The sequence below is a fragment of the Callorhinchus milii genome, unplaced genomic scaffold (genome assembly GCF_018977255.1).
Source record: "Callorhinchus milii isolate IMCB2004 unplaced genomic scaffold, IMCB_Cmil_1.0 Scaffold13, whole genome shotgun sequence".
In the NCBI taxonomy this organism is placed as follows: Eukaryota; Metazoa; Chordata; class Chondrichthyes; order Chimaeriformes; family Callorhinchidae; genus Callorhinchus; species Callorhinchus milii.
The window spans coordinates 14,904,310-14,922,207 of NW_024704754.1; the positions used below are offsets into that span (position 1 = coordinate 14,904,310).

The following is a 17,898-nucleotide window of genomic DNA, read 5'->3' on the forward strand; positions in this document are numbered from 1 at the left end:
GCAGCATTCCTCGGGCAGAAATTTATGGCACAGNAAAAAGCCATTTGGCCCATCATGTATATTGATCTATACGTCTGTACTCCATACCATTCTGGTCACTGTGACATAAGGGGCTCCTCAGACCCTAGCGGCATTGTAGAGGAGTAACAAGGATGATCACAAGTCTCAGAGAAATCAGCTGTGAGCAATTGGACAAGTTGGAGCTCTTCAGTCTTGAGAGAAGACAACTCAGGCAAGAGAGACAAGAATGGCCAAGAGTACCTTTTACCCCTTCTCAGTTTAGTGTTCAGTTCACTGTTCAAGCAAAAGTTGGTGTCAACCACAACTCCTGGATATCACTAAGAATCAACAATTGGGATTGAAGCCACTTGTATTTATCATTTTTTTCACCCAGAGAGTTGTTACAGTCTGGAATGCACTGCCTGAAAGGGTGGTGAAAGCAGATTCGATAGTAACTTTCAAAAGGGAATTGGATAGGTACTTACAAATGAAAAAAAATGCAAGCTATGGGGTAAGAAAGGGAGAATGGGACTAGGTGGATAGCTTTTTCAAAGAGCCAGTACAGGCACGATGGACCGAATGGTCTGGCCTCCTTGCACGCTGTAAGATTCTATGATTCTATGAAATCAATTGCTGGAAAACAGGGAGACAGTGCAGAGTTTGACATGAGTGAGGATGTGGTCAATAGAGTTTTGCATAAGTTGGAGTTTGTAGATCGGAATGAGGCAGACTAACTAGGAATGCACTTGAAAAGTTTAGCATAGTTTGACTGCACACTCTGGGTCCCCAAGTTAATCTGTGTTATGGAATGGAATGCATCCTCTTCCTATAGAGGGACACACCCATCTTACCTAATTCCAGAGTATATTAGGTGCAGATGAGAGTCAAGGCTTTGGAAACCCAAAGGTGCCTTGGGGCAACGTGAATTTAACCAGCTAAAACTAAATAGCTTGCCATTACCTGGTAAGCTTCCCGATGCTTAACCAAGTTAGATCATTCTATGTGTTGGGGTTTGGATTTCAGTGTGAACAAAAGACATGTGGGAAGAATCCCCTTTTCCCCAATGAATCTCTGTCCCAAGTCACACCGAAGAGCCAGGTTGGCTGGTCTGTCATCCAAGGTACAGTCTCTGGGAGTCTGGGACAGCCTGGCCTGTGTCTTAAACTGTTCACCTCCAACTGGTGGAACCATCGCTCAATGGTAAGTGAGGTGTGTCCGAGCTGCAGAAAGGAAGCTGTTAGCCAGTGCTAGGAGGATGGAGGTTCCTGGCTTGGATATGTAAGATCCTCACCATTGTCCATCTCCTTCCTCAAAGCAGATTTTATGCAGTGATTATGCATTATGGAAAAGATGTTGGAGCTATGACTATGAATTAAAATCAGGCTAAGAAAAGCTAAGGCGGCTGTGACATAGTTAAATAGAATTAGACAAGTAGTTGAGAGGGAAGTTGAGACATAATGCTGAATTGTTGATCTTTGTTGTGCAAGGGTCCTGCTCTCACAATCTTAAAACACTTGTTCCTCTTTCTTTCTTGGACACTTTTTGCTAAGTTTCCTCTCGATTTCTCTGTAATATGGAACGGAAGTAACAAATGAGCAGGCTGTTTTCATGTAGAGTTCTCAGAATAATATTCAGAAGAGGTTCATAGTTTAGCAAATAAAATGTATAGCTGATACATATTCCCAGCTTACAATTAATCATTTTCAAAGAGTAAACTAGATAATTTTTTTAGCATTAAAGCAGTCGTGGTTGTGTTTTGGCATATCAGTATCCTACGCACTTCCTTTCTACATACTGTGGAGGCTGTGGTGTGCAGCAGGAAGAGAAAAAACATTTTTTTTCAACTGCACATTACAATGTTAAATGGAGTGAAAACTTAATAGAAATCTATTTAAGATGGCTTTCAGAAACCTTCCAAATCATAATGATGTTCTTAACTGGACACCTAATCATCTAGCTGATTACTTCAGAATGGTAAGTGCAATAAAACCATATTTTTTCTTGTCCCTTTAAGAGTGATTGACATTTTTTTGATTACATGACATAGCTACCTAACCACAGTTAAAATAAAAATCCTGCAAGCCTGCGACAATTTTATTGTAATAGAGGTTGAGGGGAGCTATACTTTGTAGTTTTTTTCTCCAGCCAATGAAAGGTTGGTATGATGAAAAGTTACAGCAATTAATAATCAAATAAAATGTATAGTTTTATAGGAGGCTGTTAAAATAAATAAATAATAATCCTTGTATTTGATATAGCGCCTTATCACGTCTCAAAACGCTTCACAGGATATATTGGAAAGGGGATTGACTGTGTATTTTGTGGCCGAAACATTGAAAATATCTTGTTTTATATTAATAAACATCAACTTTAAACACTGTAAATTTATAAATGTGTGGATTAAAAAGAAAAGATACCGCTTAGAGAACGTTATCTCACCCAACATTTGTTTTCAACATTTGAACTGTAATAAGGATGAAGAAACATTTAATTCTGTATCAACATGATATGTCGACTATAATGCTAAAAGTATCTTGACAATGAGTGTGTAGAACAGTAAGGCAGAGCAAGTGCATAACTACATTTTCTCAACTGGAACAATATTTCCTGGAAGAAAAACTTTACAAATACCTTTTTAAAAAAAAAGTTTAACAGTTGATCTTTTTTCCTGTGCAAGACCTTAAGTGTTTAAATATTGCAACCTTGCAACCGGGACTTTCTGAAAAATATGTTGTATTTCTAGCACTAAATACCAGTACTGCTTTTATATTGTGTTGAAAGTCAGATAGTTCTGCCAACTGTACGCAATTGTCCCCCTAGAGTTGTAGGAGGTTGCAGAGGTAAGGCGGGACGAGGCTGTGGAGGAATTTAAACACAAGGACAAGGATCATAAATTGAGGAGGGATGGGGAGGTAGTTGGAGCCAAGCAAACATGGGGTGATAGGCTCACAGAGCCTGGTGTGGAAGGTGACACGAACTGTAGAGTTCAGGTGGATGATGTGCAGCTTGTGTAGGAAGAAGCTGGGAAGTCCAGTAAGCAGGGCATTCAAATAGTTTAGCCTGGACATGAAGTGAGTGGGGTTGCAGAGATGAGGGAAAGTCAAGGGAGTGAGAGCTCAGATGTAGATCATAATGGACAGTTGGGGGTCAATAGGACACCGAGATTTTGCATTTGCTCCTTGGGTGTACAGCCATGCGGATCAGTGCATCAGTGCTTGAGGCAAGAAGGCGCTGATAGGTGAAACAAAGGAGTGTCGATCTCACTGATGTTTAGCTGAGGAAAGTTAAAAAATTATCCTAGACTTGATGTCTATCTAACAGGCAATTAGTCAGAACAGTAGTGGTCCTGGAATCAGGTTAGAGGCAGAGAGATAGAGATGAATGAATTCATTAATCCTTGCGTTTAATGTAGCACTTATCACGTCATTGAGACGTCTCAAAGTGCTTCACAGAATATACTGCAAAGTGTACATTTTGTGGGAAAAATCTGCCACCAATTGTGCACAGCTGCACCCAACAAACAGTCGTGGATTGAATGACCAAATTTTTGGGGAATGGGATTTTTACCCCCAAAAAGCGATCTGTCAATCCATCTACCAACCAGGTTCCTACTTACTGCTAGGGAAACAGAGGGATGTGGAGTAAGGAAACTTGCCTAAGATTCCGCCCTGCCCGGGAATCGAACCCACGTCTTGCTTACGAGCTAAGTGCTTTAACCATTTTGCTACAGGACTTCACTCGGTCCTACACTTAGGACATTTATGCCTCATTCTGCCCCACGATTTCCCACTAGGTGTGCTGTCAGAGAAAGACAATAATATAATAATGCTTAGTTTTGATGTAGCTCTTTTCGCATGAAGACGCCATCTCAAAGCTCTTCAACATGTAGTGACTGTGTATTTTGTAGGCAATCGCTACAACAAATCTACACACAGCAGTTTCCCCTCAAAATACCATTAACTGTGTGACTAACGTTTTTACTTGTGGGATTGTAGGCCGGAACACTTGAAGAAACTCCCTTCTCTCCCCTCACCCTGACCACTTCCCCCCTGTTCGGGTCCCGACCCAACTGTCCAGCGCCTTGGGATGTCCTCCCGACGTTGTTGTTGAATAGAGCCATGGGATATTTAACGTCCACCTGAACAGCCAGACGGGACCTCAGTTGAACATTTGATCCAAAGTATGGCACCTTCGATAATGTAACAAGCCCCCAGCACTGTATTGGAGCGTCAGCTTAGACTAAGTAATTTGAAGTCCCAACGTGGGCTTTGAATCCATAATCTTCTGACTCAGAGGCAAGAGTGCTGCCACTGAGCCAGGCTGACACACAACATAAGCTGACACATAAATGGATCAAACCCTCTGTTATTTCAAAAAAAGTGGAGTTTTTCTTTCAGTTATCTTGGCTATTCCACCCTCATAACTAGCCCCAAAATTTCTAGTCAAGTTGGATACTTATTGTTGTTTGCAGTATATGTTGGCACAAATCAGCTGCTAGGCTTAGCTTCATAACAGCGTTCACTTCATTTCTAATTTTATCTCATTCAATAAAGTGTTTCAAGACTTTTTTGAAAGGCTGATACGTGGCTCAAGAGGGAGTCGGAAGATTGTAGGCTTGAGCCCTATTCGGGTTATTTAAATCCTTAGACGAGGCTGATACTCCAGTGTAATGTGGGGGTATCCAGCATTGTTGGGGGTGCGACAATGAGACATTAAACGTAAGGTTGTGTCTGTCTGTTCAGGTGGATGTTAAAGATCCCATGGCACTAATTGAGAAGAGGGGAAAAGGGATTCTCTTTTGCTGTTGTGTCCAACAATCAGCCCCAAAAACTGGTGATTCACTTCATGGTTGTGTGCGGAAGATTGTCGTATGCAAATTGTTTGCCACGTTTGCCTACAAAATACACAATCATTGTATTTACAGTGTTTCTCGTGAAGTGCTTTGAACTATTCGATCTAAAATAAAATAATAGTCCTTGCATTTGATGTATCGTATTATCACGTCATTGAGACAACAAAAACAAAATTACATTTATAGAGCGCCCTTCACATCGGGAGGATGTCCCAGAGTGCTTCACAGGATATACTGTAAAGACTATGTGTTTTGTGGACGAAATGCGCAGCCAATTGTGGGCAACTGTGTTCCACACACAGTCGTGGATTGAGTGACCACATTATTATTATTTTGGAGGAATTATTACCCCCAGAGAGCAATCCGCTAATCGACTACCATGTGGGTTCCTACTTACTGTTAGGTAAACAGAGGCATGTGTGTGGAGTAAGGAAACTTGCCTAAGATTTCTCCTGAATTGAAAGGAGCTATAATCAAATGTAAGAATTATTATATTTTATTTCTGTAAAGCAAGAACAACTTGCATTTATATAGCACTCTTCACTCGAGGTACTGTTTTGGAGCACTTTACAGTGTGGGAGCCTGACACCAAGCTGGGGCAGAGAGGAGGCCGAGGTCAATAAGAAAGGTCTTCATGTGTGATCTGAAAAAGGAGAAGGGGAGAAGGCGGAGAGATTGAGGGAAAGAGTTTCCAAAGTTTTGGGGCGTTGTGGCGACAATACAGGCACTGATGGAGGAGCGGAGGGGACAACAACAGCAAGATTACATTTGTATAGTGCCTTTCACGCCGGGAGGACGTCCCAAGGCACTGGACAGAGTACAGCATTTCAGACCTGAGCTGGGGTTGGGAGGGGAAGGAAGGGGAGGGGAAGGGGGGTGGCCGATGGCATGGTCGAAGAGGAGGGTCTTGAGGCGGGACCTGAAGGAGGCTAAGGAGGGGGCGAGGCAGAGTGACGGGGGATTGGAATTCAAGAGGTTGGGGGCACAGTGGCTGACGGCTCTCCTGCTGATGATGGGGCGGGTGGGTCGGGGGACGTGGAGCAGGCCGGAGCTGGCTGAGCGGAGGGAGTGGCCGGGTTGGTAGGGGGTTTGGAGGTCCCAGAGGTAGGGTGGGGTGAGGCCATGGAGGGCTTTGTATGTGAGGACCAGGATCTTGAACTGGATCCTCTGAAGGATAGGGAGCCAGTGGAGTTGAGCGAGAATGGGGGAGATGGGGTCACGGAGTTTGGGCTGCAGCGATCTGGGTTATCTGCAGCCTGTGGATGGAGGAGTTGGGAAGGCCGACAAGCAGAGCGTTTGCATAATCGAGTCTGGAGGTGTTGAAGGCATAAACAAGTGTTTCACAGCTTGAGGGGTGAGGTGGTGGTGGAGTCGGGCGATGTTACGGAGGTGAGTGAAGGCAGAGCGGGTCTTGGCTTGAATGTAGGGGAGAAAAGACAGTGAGGGTCAAACAAGACACCTCGGTTCCTGACTGGCTGGTGAGTTGAAATGTGCAACTATGGAGGTTGATGGTGCCAGAGCCTGAGGTGCTGAGGCGCTGGCGCAAACCAATCAGGAGGGCCTCAGTCTTGTTCCCATTCAACTGTAGGAAATTTGCCCTCATCCAGGACTTGATGTCTGACAGGCAGTCTGTCAGGACAGCAGTGGTCCTGGAGTTGAGGGTGGAGGCAGAAAGATAGAGTTGGGTGTCATCCGCATACATGTGGAAGTTGACCCCATGTCTGCGGATGATGTCACCAAGGGGAAGCATATCGAGGGATAAGTAGGAGGCCAGGACCACCCAAACAGAGTCGGTGAGTGGTGAAGTGAGGAGTAACCAGGTAGGAGAGATAGGGAGGTGCCAGGGCTTGAAGGGATTTGTAGATGAGTGTGAAGATCTTGAAGTCAACTCCACTGGCTGCTTATCACAGAATAGATTCTGTGGTAGGGTGCCAGTGGAGCCTGGCAAGGACTAGTATGATAGGAGTACAGAGTTTAGAGCAGGTGAGTATAGGGACAGCAGAGTTTTTAATAAGTTGGATTTTGTGGATAGTGGAGTTGGAGAGTCCAGGGAGGAGGGTTTAGAATAATGAAGACAGGGGGACGAAAGCATGAGCTTGAGTTTCGCTGCCTTGGGTGTGAGTTACAGTAGGAGTCGGGCAATCTGATGGAGGTGGCGGAAATCAATCTTGGTCGGGGACTGGATGTGAGGTAGGAAGAATAGCTGGAGATTGAACCTGAAGTTACGTATAAATTCAGCAAGTTTTAGGGATAGACCGGAGAGGTTGAGGAGGAGGTCAAACAAGATGCTGATGGGAGCCAAGGAGTTTGGCTTCCATCTTGTCACCGTTCAACTGCAGGAAGTTTGCGCTCATCCAGGCCTTGATGTCTGACAAACAAGTGACAGAACATCAGTAGACCTGGAGTCACAGCTGGAGGAGGAGAAGGAGATTTGGGTGTCATAGCACACATGTAGAAGTTGATCCGTGTCTGTAGATGACATTGCAGAGAGGGAACGGGTAAATAAGGAAAAGAAGAGGGCCAAGGATGGAGCCTTAGGGTACAGCACAAGTGACCAGGCTGGGGAGGAACATTAGGGGAGTGAAAGCGATAGGCATTAATAGGAATTTGGTTAAGTAGGACTTGAACCGGCGAGTGTGGTCCCTCTGATGGAGGAGAGTCGGTGGAGGAGGATGGCATGATCGACTGTGTTGAATGCAGCAGACAGGTCCAGGAACAAGGAGGCAAGGATATCCCTGGTCACAGAAAGAGCGGATGTTATTTGTGATTTTGATGAGCTGTGGGCAGTCCAAAATCCAGACTGGCGGGGCTCGAGTGCGTAGGCATTAGAGGGAGAGGTATGAGCCAAGTTGATTTGCAACAACAATTTCACTTTACGTGAAAGACACTATTTAAAAGTATAATTTTTTGTACTGATACCATGACCCCATCACACCCACCCTCGCCTGGCTCCCCATCCCTCAGAGGATCGAGTTCAAAATTCTCGTCCTCACCTTCAAGGGTCTTCGTGGCCTTGCCCCCTCCTACCTCCCCAACCTGCTAACCCCTTATCAACCTGTCTGCCCCCTCCGCTCAGCAGGCTCCAGCCTGCTTCATGTTCCCCTCCCATCCTGCCCCGCCATCGGCGGTCGGGCCTTCAGCCTCTCTGCTCCCACCCTCTTGAACTCCATCCACATTCCCTTCGCCTCGCTCCCTCCCTTGCCTCCTTCAAGGCATGTCCCAACACCCTCCCCTTCAACCGTGCCTTCGACCACCCTCCTAACCCCACCCTCCCTGATCCCAGCCCAGATCGGGTCCTAATCCCTGACTCTTCAGCACCTTGGGACGTCCTCCCGATGCGAAAGGCACTTTACACACGTAATGTTGTATTGTGTTGTATAATTTGAATTTGAATTTAAGTGTATTAAAGATCTTGCAATTAGTATCTCAATGCACAGAGCGGTTAGGCTCTAAGTCAGAGTACAGAAAGAATCTGAGCTGCTAAAATAGAGAAATTCAGAGCGGGGAAACTGGAGGCAGCTTCTGCTCTGGACAGGAGAGTGTCCTGTTTGCTGTTACTGGTAGCTCTGATGGTAGGCGACATGGGCATCGACCAGGGTCTGAGAGCAGCTGAATACTCACTAGCTTTGCAGAGATAACAACGACAACAACTTGCATTTATATAGCACCCTTCACGCCGGACTGCATCTTGGAGCGCTTAACAGTGGCGGAGCCGGATGCCGAGCCAGGCGAAGGGGAAAGGTGACCGTAGGCACCGAGATCTTGTCAAAGTTAGGAGAGCCAAAGGTGCAGCAGAGTTTACTAACAAAAATTGCATTAAAATATTGCACAGAACTACGATAAACGTTTTTCTTCTAATTTTATTCACTTGTCAAATTTATTTTTGTTTCATAAATGAGCATTTCCTTGCTTTAATATTATATTAAGGTACTTTTTTTACATGCGCCAGCCAATGGGAAACCTGTCTTCACACATGTGCGTTTTCTAACAGAGGTGAATAACAGTAATCAGGATGGAAAATCTGGCTGATTTTCCACTCCATAACCTCTGGGGGCTGATCATAATTACAGTATGCTTACAACTTTTAGCAAGGCAGATCAGTTAATTGATCAAACGTGGGACCCTCTGGGTTTGAAACATCTCTGTTTGATTCAAAGCTTTTCTACTGAGACTTCGGAAGCATGGGAGAATGATTGTTAATGAAATCATTCAAGATCTTTAGAGGGTTACTGAACTTGAGGTTTTGAGAGTGTAATACTAATGCAAAAAAATGTAATTAATCCCTGAATTCATAACAATCCTTGCATTTGATACATTGACTTGACACATCATCCAGACATCTCAAACCACTTAACACGATATAACAGTATAACGGGTAAAGTGGTGCGACCGTGTTTTTTTGTGGGTGAACCTAACAGCCAATTCGTGCGCAGCAATGTCTCACAAACAGCTATGGAGTAATGACCAATTTAATCTGGTGGATTGTTGGCCAGGACACAAGAAAAAACTCTCTTCTGCTTTTGAATGGTGCCATGGGATATTGAACCCCGCCCGACAGGCAAACACGACCTCAGTTTAACTTCTCATCTGAAAGCTGGCACTTCCCACAATGTAGCACAACCCCAGCACCGCATTAGAGTGCCTAGACTATATGAGTTCAATGTCCCGACGTGGCAAGAATGCTACCAATTGAGCCAGGCAGACACACAGTAATCCATCTTCCGTGGTTGTTGGATTCAGTAACGCTTCCTCTCCAGTGGCCTATGTTATTGATTAATAATAATAATCCTTGCATTTGATAAAGCACCTTATCACTTCTTTGAGACGTCTCAAAGCACTTCATAGAATATACTGTATCTATATCTTTACTTATGTTATTCACGTTCAAGCAGACGCAAATGCATATCACAATTTTGTCGTAGGCATATTATCGTCAAATGAGACAAGAATATTGCTTTAGTAAAAGGCTTTTACACAGATACCAGCATTGTAACACAACAACTCTGAACGAATATAATTTTCAAATTATTTTAAATTTGTACTTTGGTTAATTTGTTGAATAATCAGGATTAGTATTAGGATTGGTAACTGAAGGATTTTTTAATGAATTTCCCTCAAAATAAAGGTCAAATCTCGGTCTGTACCGAGAGGGTTTGAACACATATACAGGCAACGAAACATAGAAGAGTACTTTGTGTTTAAAGGCTTCCTGTGCTTACTGGAACGTATGAGTCAGTGTTTACTATAAGCTTTGATAGTGCTCCGTTTTTGAAAAGGTTACATCTTATTTCCTAAAACTTGTCTTAAACAAATTACATTTTTGCAGCGTGGGCTTATTTATGTTGATAATTCAAAGTGCTAATTATTCTTGAATCCATTTAGAGCATCTCTCACCGGGTATTAGCAAAAATCTCCATTAGTTTTCAAGATTGGAATTATTTTACTTATTATTTTAATAGTTTGGTCACTTAATCCATGACTGTTTGTGGGACACTGTTGTGCGCAATTGGCTGCCGTGTTTTGTCCACAAAATATACAGTCAATTAACTTTACAGGATATTCTGTAAAGCGGTTTGAGACATCTCAACAATGTGATAAGGCGCTTTATCGAATACAAGGATTATTTATTATTTATTTATATATACTGATTACCAACTGTTTCTAAATTAAGAAAAATGTTTTATAACTGAAAGAAACCATTGTTACCCTAAAACTTGTAGTGGTGAACTCAGTGGTTCACATTAAGCTCTGTAACTGATGATGTTTTGTTCCTTTTCAAGTATATTTCGTTGTTTTTCACATTGCCTTAAGTATATTGTCACAAGTGTGTGGCCTAATACAACTGGTATTTCTGTACACTGGGTAGCCAGCTGTTGAGTTAAAGACAGAATCTCACCTCCACAAAATAAGATCTTTGTATTGCCTTACTCCTCTTTTAGTCAATATTTGAAACATTTTGGTTTGAATTAGTCCTAAAAGCAGAATCTTGAAACTGTCTTGTCAGGAGCAAACATGAGCCAATTGTTGTAAAGCATGTGAAATACCATTCACATTTGATTTTAAGTCCCCTCCACCATTGGCGGTCATTCTCTCAGCCACTATGCTTCGAAACTAGGGAAATCCCTGCATCAGTCCCTGTGTTATGCCTCCTCTCCGCCTATCTTTAAATTACACCCATAGAACTTCCTCTTCCCTTTCAAACACAGATTAGATAGTTTTCTTTTAGAAAATAACATTATGGGATGTAGCACATAGATAGTTTGGGAATTATGTGCATGCGACCGGCAGGAAGGTGGAAGACGAACTAGATGGACCTTGGTCTTTTTTTTCGTCCAGCATTTCTTATGTTCTTTCCGGAATTCGGTAATCAGGATAGGTCCCTCCAGGGAGAGACTGTGTATTCTATTCCAATAATCTATCTCTGGGATTTCCATGTGTAGATGGGATGCATGGAAATCTCAGCTTGGTTTGGATGATCTTACGCACGGCGATGGGTTTCTGCCTGACAGACCAAAAAGACAAAAATTGATGAGTGACAATAAAAGACAAGAAGCGGAGGGAGTTCAGCATGCCTTCTGAACCTTATTTCAAATAGAAATATTTGAAACATTGACCAAAATTGAACGTAACAATCACAGTGTTATCAATCATGATGTTATCATCATCGGAGTGTTCAGAATTTGGGGAAAATTCTACGGATGAGGCTCTGTCTTTGATTGAATGTAAGAAAGAGTGAGTGCACATCCATATGACAATACACACTCAAACTATTCAAAATATACATAAAATCAGATCTTTCGGCCCAGAATGCAGCCATTAGTGCTTTTGCTGGAAATGGGGAAAATCATCAGCTTCAGAGCTCGGTTTACTGAAAATGCGTTGTACCTTTTAAGTTAAATATGTCTGTAACTTACTTCAAAAACCTTCAAGCAGTGCTATTTTTTAAAAAAAAACTGGACGGCTCCTGAGGGTATTCTTTTAACAAATATTCCCATTTAAAAAATATATCAAATCAGTGTACCTTCAACCCAACAGGACTGCTTTAATGCATCTGTTCATCTCTGGTTCAGAACAGATACACAGTTTAACTTTTAATCCTGAATCCAAGGATCTCTTTCAATCTGCAGGGGATCGGGAGTTGGAAGTCAATTTTCAAGGGGTTGAGACTGGTTGAAACTCAAGTGTACTTACTATGGTTTCATTCAACTGGATGGATACTTTTTAAAACAAAATCTTTGCTATAAATGTTGAATCATGTTGTTCAGCTTCAAATTCCCAAATAATGCGGTTATTTGTCATATTGTAGCAAACGCTTCCTTGTGTTCAGAAAAAAATCAAAGGGTGATAATTTATATTTGTTATCTCCGATTGTCTTGAACAGTTGGACTGGAAAGACTGCGAAAAAGTTGTGAGAAAGAATGGTATTGGCGGCCAAAAATTCCTGGTAAGTATTCATTCCAGTTGAGAAATACCCAAATTGTGCCTTTATTTTCTCTGATCAATGCTGCTTTAAGAGCAGGAACCGACTTTTTAATCCATCTACATTATGAGAATCTCATGTATTGGTTAAAATTAATTTCTACATTGTTTCCCAAAAGCTATAATCAGGTGACTGACGCTAGAATCAGATCCACCATCACTGTTATGCTTTCAGCCACTTCACTCCCAAACTGCGGAACTCTTTGCCTCTCCCTCCATCTTGCCTTCTCCCTTGGCCATCTTCAGATCACACCTGAAGTCTTCCTACGTTCCAATGGTTACCTCAGTGTGAATATCATTGATGAATACTAACAAGGATCCAGATCGTGCCATAATCTCCACAAATGGATTCAAATACAAATAAAGCCATCATCTGAACTTTACAGGATAGATGTTAGAAGAACTTACAGCGTTCAATACCAATAAGGTNAAAAAAACACATCATTTTAATTTCTGTCAAGAAGAGTGATTGTTTTTGTAAGCAGAAGCAACATTGACGTGAATGATCAGTTTATCTGAACAATTCTTGAGCAAGATAACAGGTGAAACACACTTCTGTTTTTCAGCGAGTATCACAAGATCCTTAGCGTCCATCGGAACAAGCAAGGTGCCTCGATTTAATATTTCGCCTGAAAGACACACCTCACATAATAATCAGCACTGAGTTTGCCCTCAAATCCCAATTTGAGCTTGCACCCTCAACATTCTGATTCAGAGGCAAGAGTGGTACCAAATAAGACAGGCTAACATATATAACAGAGACTACAGTTATTTCAAGTCGACGATCTCTCAGGATTCAGGTAGTGGGTTTAAATTGACAATACATTTCCTCCCCAGCTGCAAAAGTTGTTCCAGTTAGCATCAGAAGTGTTTGGCTTGGCCCAATAATTGGGTAAAGAATTNAAAAAAAACTCAGAGGGAGAAACAAAAGGGGGTCGTCCTCTGGTATCATTCATATAAATCTTCTCTGAATCCTCTCCAAGGCCCTGACATCCTTACTAAAGGGGGTGCCCAGAATTGGACACAATGAGGCCTAACCAGGATTTGTAAAGGATCAGCATAACTTCCTTGCTCTTATACGTTATGCCTCTATTTATAAAGCCAAGGATCCCATATGCTTTTTTTTAACAGTTTTACATTCAAAGATTTGTGTTTGTGAACCCCCAGATCTCTCTGTTCCTGCATTCCCTTTAAAATTGTACCATTTATTTGCATTTTTTGATGAAATCGGTAAAATAAAAATTGTCTTTCTAAAATTCTATAAAATCCAATTTGAACTGGTGTCTAACTTGTAGATTGGATCTTTTGAAGGCCGAAGAAGGCAAATCTGTAATATGTTTGTACAGTGAACAGTTAGAGATAGAAAATTAGTTACTCAAAGAGACACAGAATATGAGGGAGAGGGGCAGAGAAAGATGAGGGTAAGCAAGGTGTGTTACTACAGTATATTCACTTTTTAGCATGGCACCTAATTCTTGATGTAGTAATGTTTAGTTTTGTATTTTGGAAGATTTCTAATTATCTGCACTGTTTTCTTATCACCAATGGAGCCAGTTCCAATTAGTGTGGATCATACAACAATAATAATCTTTTCATTTGATACAGTGCCTTATCACGTTTTCAAGATGCCCCAAAGCATTTCACAAAATATACTGCAAAGTAAATTTACTGTATATTTTGTGGGTAACATGCGGCAGCCAATTTCACACAGCAGTGTCCCACAAACAGTCATAAATTGAATGACCACATTTTTTTATTAACCCCGGAAAAGCGATCTGCCAATCAACTGACAACCAGGTTCCAACTTACTGCAAAGCAAGCAGAGGCATATGGAGTAAGGAAACATGCCTAAGGTTTCGCCCTGCCTGGGAATTAAACTCAGGTCCTTTTGCATGCGAGGCGAGTGCTCTAATCAATTCGCTACAGGACTCTAAATTATTGTCTTGCTATCATTGTATTATTATTAGCGTCTCTACCGTAATAATACTTGTGTTCATCAAATAACAAATGCTTTAATTGTATCTGGCTTTTTTTTGTTCGAAATTGCGTCAATTTATTCCCGATTTTGTGACACCAAAAATAGATTCCGCCCCCTCTTATTCCCTCCCCCCCCCCCGCCCCCGAAAAATATCCAAGTTTTTATCTTGTGGATAAAAATCTACTTTAATGTTCCTAGATTATTGTAACTATGTGCTGTCTATTATTTGCAATTCATTAAAAGCTTACTCATTTTAAACTTAGATGTTCTTTATTTTGCAGAGCATGTCAGAAAATGACATCCAGAAGTTCCCCACGTTAAGAGTCCCGTAAGTAATTCTGTAGCTGAACTGTCTAGTGTGTAGCAATACCATACTACATATAATATAAGGACCTGCTATTTACCCGTATAACTCCCAGTATGATTGCAGTTTAGATGACCGATATTGTTAGTTTGGCAGTTAAGCTGCAATGTTTTTTACAATATTGTGAGTAATATTAAAATGGAAGCAATCTAAGATGAATACAACAACAACAACAACAACAAAATGTAATTTGTACAGCACCTTTCACGTCGGGAGAACGGCCCAAGTGGCTGGACAATTAATGTTTTTTCGGACCTGAGCTGGGGCTCGGGTTCAGGGAGGGTGGAGGGCAGGGGGTTAAGGAGAGTAATTGAAGACACAGTTGAAGAGGAGGGTCTTGAAACAGGTCTTGAAGGAGGCAAGGAAAGCGGAGAGGCCAAATGTCCTTGTGTTTTGCTGAAGTTATATTACTGATTTCTATAGACTTCATATTTTACACAATTAGTTTTGAAATATAATATTTTGTGTAACATGATAACATTACTACTTATAAATTAGTCTATAGCTGTAATGCAATACAATTCTGTTTCAGAGAATCTGGTAGTTCAATCGTGTTGATGCTTCTGTTGATGGATCATGGATCTGTAATGCCAGGCTTGTCTGTCTGTGCACGGAGTGTGTAACAGAAATGTTTATAGTGCTTACATTTGATATGACACCTTTCATGTTGAGAAGACATCTCAAAGGACTTCACAGGATTTACTGTACAGACTAAACAATGATTGCACATGACAATATCTGTTTACACACACAAAACACACACAGGCTTGACAGCTTTTTGCGATATATAAAAAAATAATTCCACTGTGTCAATGGTACCACTTCCCATTTCTAAAGTCACTTTTTTATTCATCTCACTTTCCAGCTCTTTGCCATAGAAAGCCTTGGTGTATTGTGTGGCTCGATGCGTCAGGGAACCCACATGTGGCAATTTCTTTCTTAACTTGGTTCCGGTCAATGATACCGACACTATTCAGGGAAGTGGAAATAGATCCACTAAGTTACAGTGACAATAGCTAAACAACAGCTCAGTTTCATAAGATTCTCAAAAAGGGAGAGTGCTCAGAAATACCACAAGACTGCAATGTCTTTAACCGTTCTTCTACCCACACAGCTTTCCCCCATCTCCAAAGGAATGCCTGCCTCCGTCATTACCTTTCCCCTCAGACTGTTGAGACCCTAATCCATGGCTTTATCATTTCCAGGCTTGACTACGTCAATGTTGTATTTACTGCTCTCTCTCCCGCTCTTCCCCATACAAACTGCAGACTATCCAGAATTCTGCAGCGATCTCCGTACCCTCTCCCTCACCTCCCCAGGCTCAACAAGCTTATCACCTCAATCCTTGCTCAGCTTCATTGGATCGAGTTCAGGGTTCTTGTTCTCACCCTTAAAATGTTTCCACCCTCTGATCCTAACCAATGCCTGCAACTTCCTTCAACCCTAAAGCTAACCCTTCGCTTAGTGAGCACCGGCCTGCTTCATGTTCCATTGCCTTATTCCATCTTTTGTTGGATGGGTTTTCAGTCAGTCTCCTGTCCTCTCTCTGGAATTCCATCCTGGAATCCCTTTGATTTGCTCCCTTCTTTCAAGGAACGTCTCAAAATGTACCTCTGTCCCCTACCCACGCCTCAGCTCCCGCCTCCAGCTCAGTGCCATTCAGACTATGAATGTGCTTTGGGAAGTACTCTCGACACAAAAGGTACAATACAAATGTTTAACAGCGAGCAAACAGTTGAGTGAGACTGAATTTTGAATTTATCTAAAAGGTAATAGAACTATAGAAATGTATGCACAGAAAAAGGCCATTCAGACCATTTGTGGCTGTGCAGGCTTTTTTTAAAGAGCAATCCTTTTAATCCCGTTGATATTACATTTTCCCATATTACTGTAATTTACTCCTTTGTAGATAGAATTTACTCTAGTTCCCCTTTGAAAGTGAGCATAGATTCTGCTAAACCAATGTTCCTGCCAAGACATTTTATAACCTAACTACTCTTGTGTGTGAAAACAATTCTTCTCACTTCTGCATTTGCCTATTTATTAGCTATTTTAATTTAATGCCCTCTGAGCACTGTCTCCCCAACCAGTGGAAATAATTTCTCCCTATTGACTCTCAAAATCCCTCATAAAGACCATCTCTCAGGCCACCCTTCAACCTTTTCTGTTCCAACAGAAAAAATATCAGTTCCTCCAGTCTCTACTCATAGGCCAAATAATAATAATAATCCTTGCATTTGATATTGCGCTTTATCATGTCTTCAAGACAGAATATATTGTAGAGTGAATTGACTGTATATTTTCTGGGCAAACCACTCATCCCCGGTTTCTTCCTAGTAAATCTCCTTTACAGCCCTCTAAGGGCCTTTCTTCCACGACTATTCTGGTATTAAATGACGTATTATTTTTTTTTGTTCCTTGTTTCCTATTGACCACATACGTTGGTTGCATCAATGATATCCTGTATTTGTGTGAACAACCCTGATCCGACATATAGTTTGCTTGCCACCTGTTGAATCCCTAAGATTCTCTGAATTTCTCTTCACATCCTTTGCCTATTTTTTCTATATGGTTATCATCCTCCTTTAGAGATTATTCCTGTTTGTGTATACAAGTGCTTTGATATTCCAGTATGCTCTAATGCCCACTGGTGCTTGCCATCTTATTGTTGGCCATCTTCGCCTGATTACCTCCATCAGTGATTTCTTTCAGTTTGCTGTCTCTGCTTGTTTCACTTCAGATTTCTTCTTTGTTGCTGATGCTTGCTAAATTCCTTTCTTGTTGTTTTATTTTCTTTTCCAGTGCTTTATCTTCCGGTTTCGCTATTCCCTTTCCTACTGTTTTTCTGCAAGTGTAATGTCATTATCTGTTTTCTTAAGGTGTATTCATCAATGTTTTTTTTAAAAGTTGATTCTCGGTGTTTATGATTATTGTGTGTTAGCCTGGCTCAGTGTTAGCCTGGCTCAGTGTTAGCCTGGCTCAGTGTTAGCCTGGCTCAGTGTTAGCCTGGCTCAGTGTTAGCCTGGCTCAGTGTTAGCCTGGCTCAGTGTTAGCCTGGCTCAGTGTCAGCCTGGCTCAGTGTTAGCCTGGCTCAGTGTCAGCCTGGCTCAGTGTCAGCCTGGCTCAGTGTTAGCCTGGCTCAGTGTCAGCCTGGCTCAGTGTCAGCCAGGCTCAGTGTCAGCCTGGCTCAGTGTTAGCCTGGCTCAGTGTCAGCTGGTTCAGTGT

General features: G+C 42.0%; 1 protein-coding gene across 1 annotated transcript in view; it reads left to right on the plus strand.

Moving 5' to 3' along the window:
- The first annotated feature begins 1,795 nt into the window (after positions 1-1,795).
- Positions 1,796-17,898, plus strand: part of LOC103177322 (lymphocyte cytosolic protein 2) — a 60,516-nt gene continuing 44,413 nt past the window's right edge. The window contains exons 1-3 of the mRNA XM_007891438.2: positions 1,796-1,974; positions 12,234-12,296; positions 14,591-14,637. Coding sequence (XP_007889629.2) covers positions 1,897-1,974; positions 12,234-12,296; positions 14,591-14,637 — 188 coding nt within the window. The 5' untranslated portion in view covers positions 1,796-1,896. The remainder of the gene's footprint in view (positions 1,975-12,233; positions 12,297-14,590; positions 14,638-17,898) is intronic.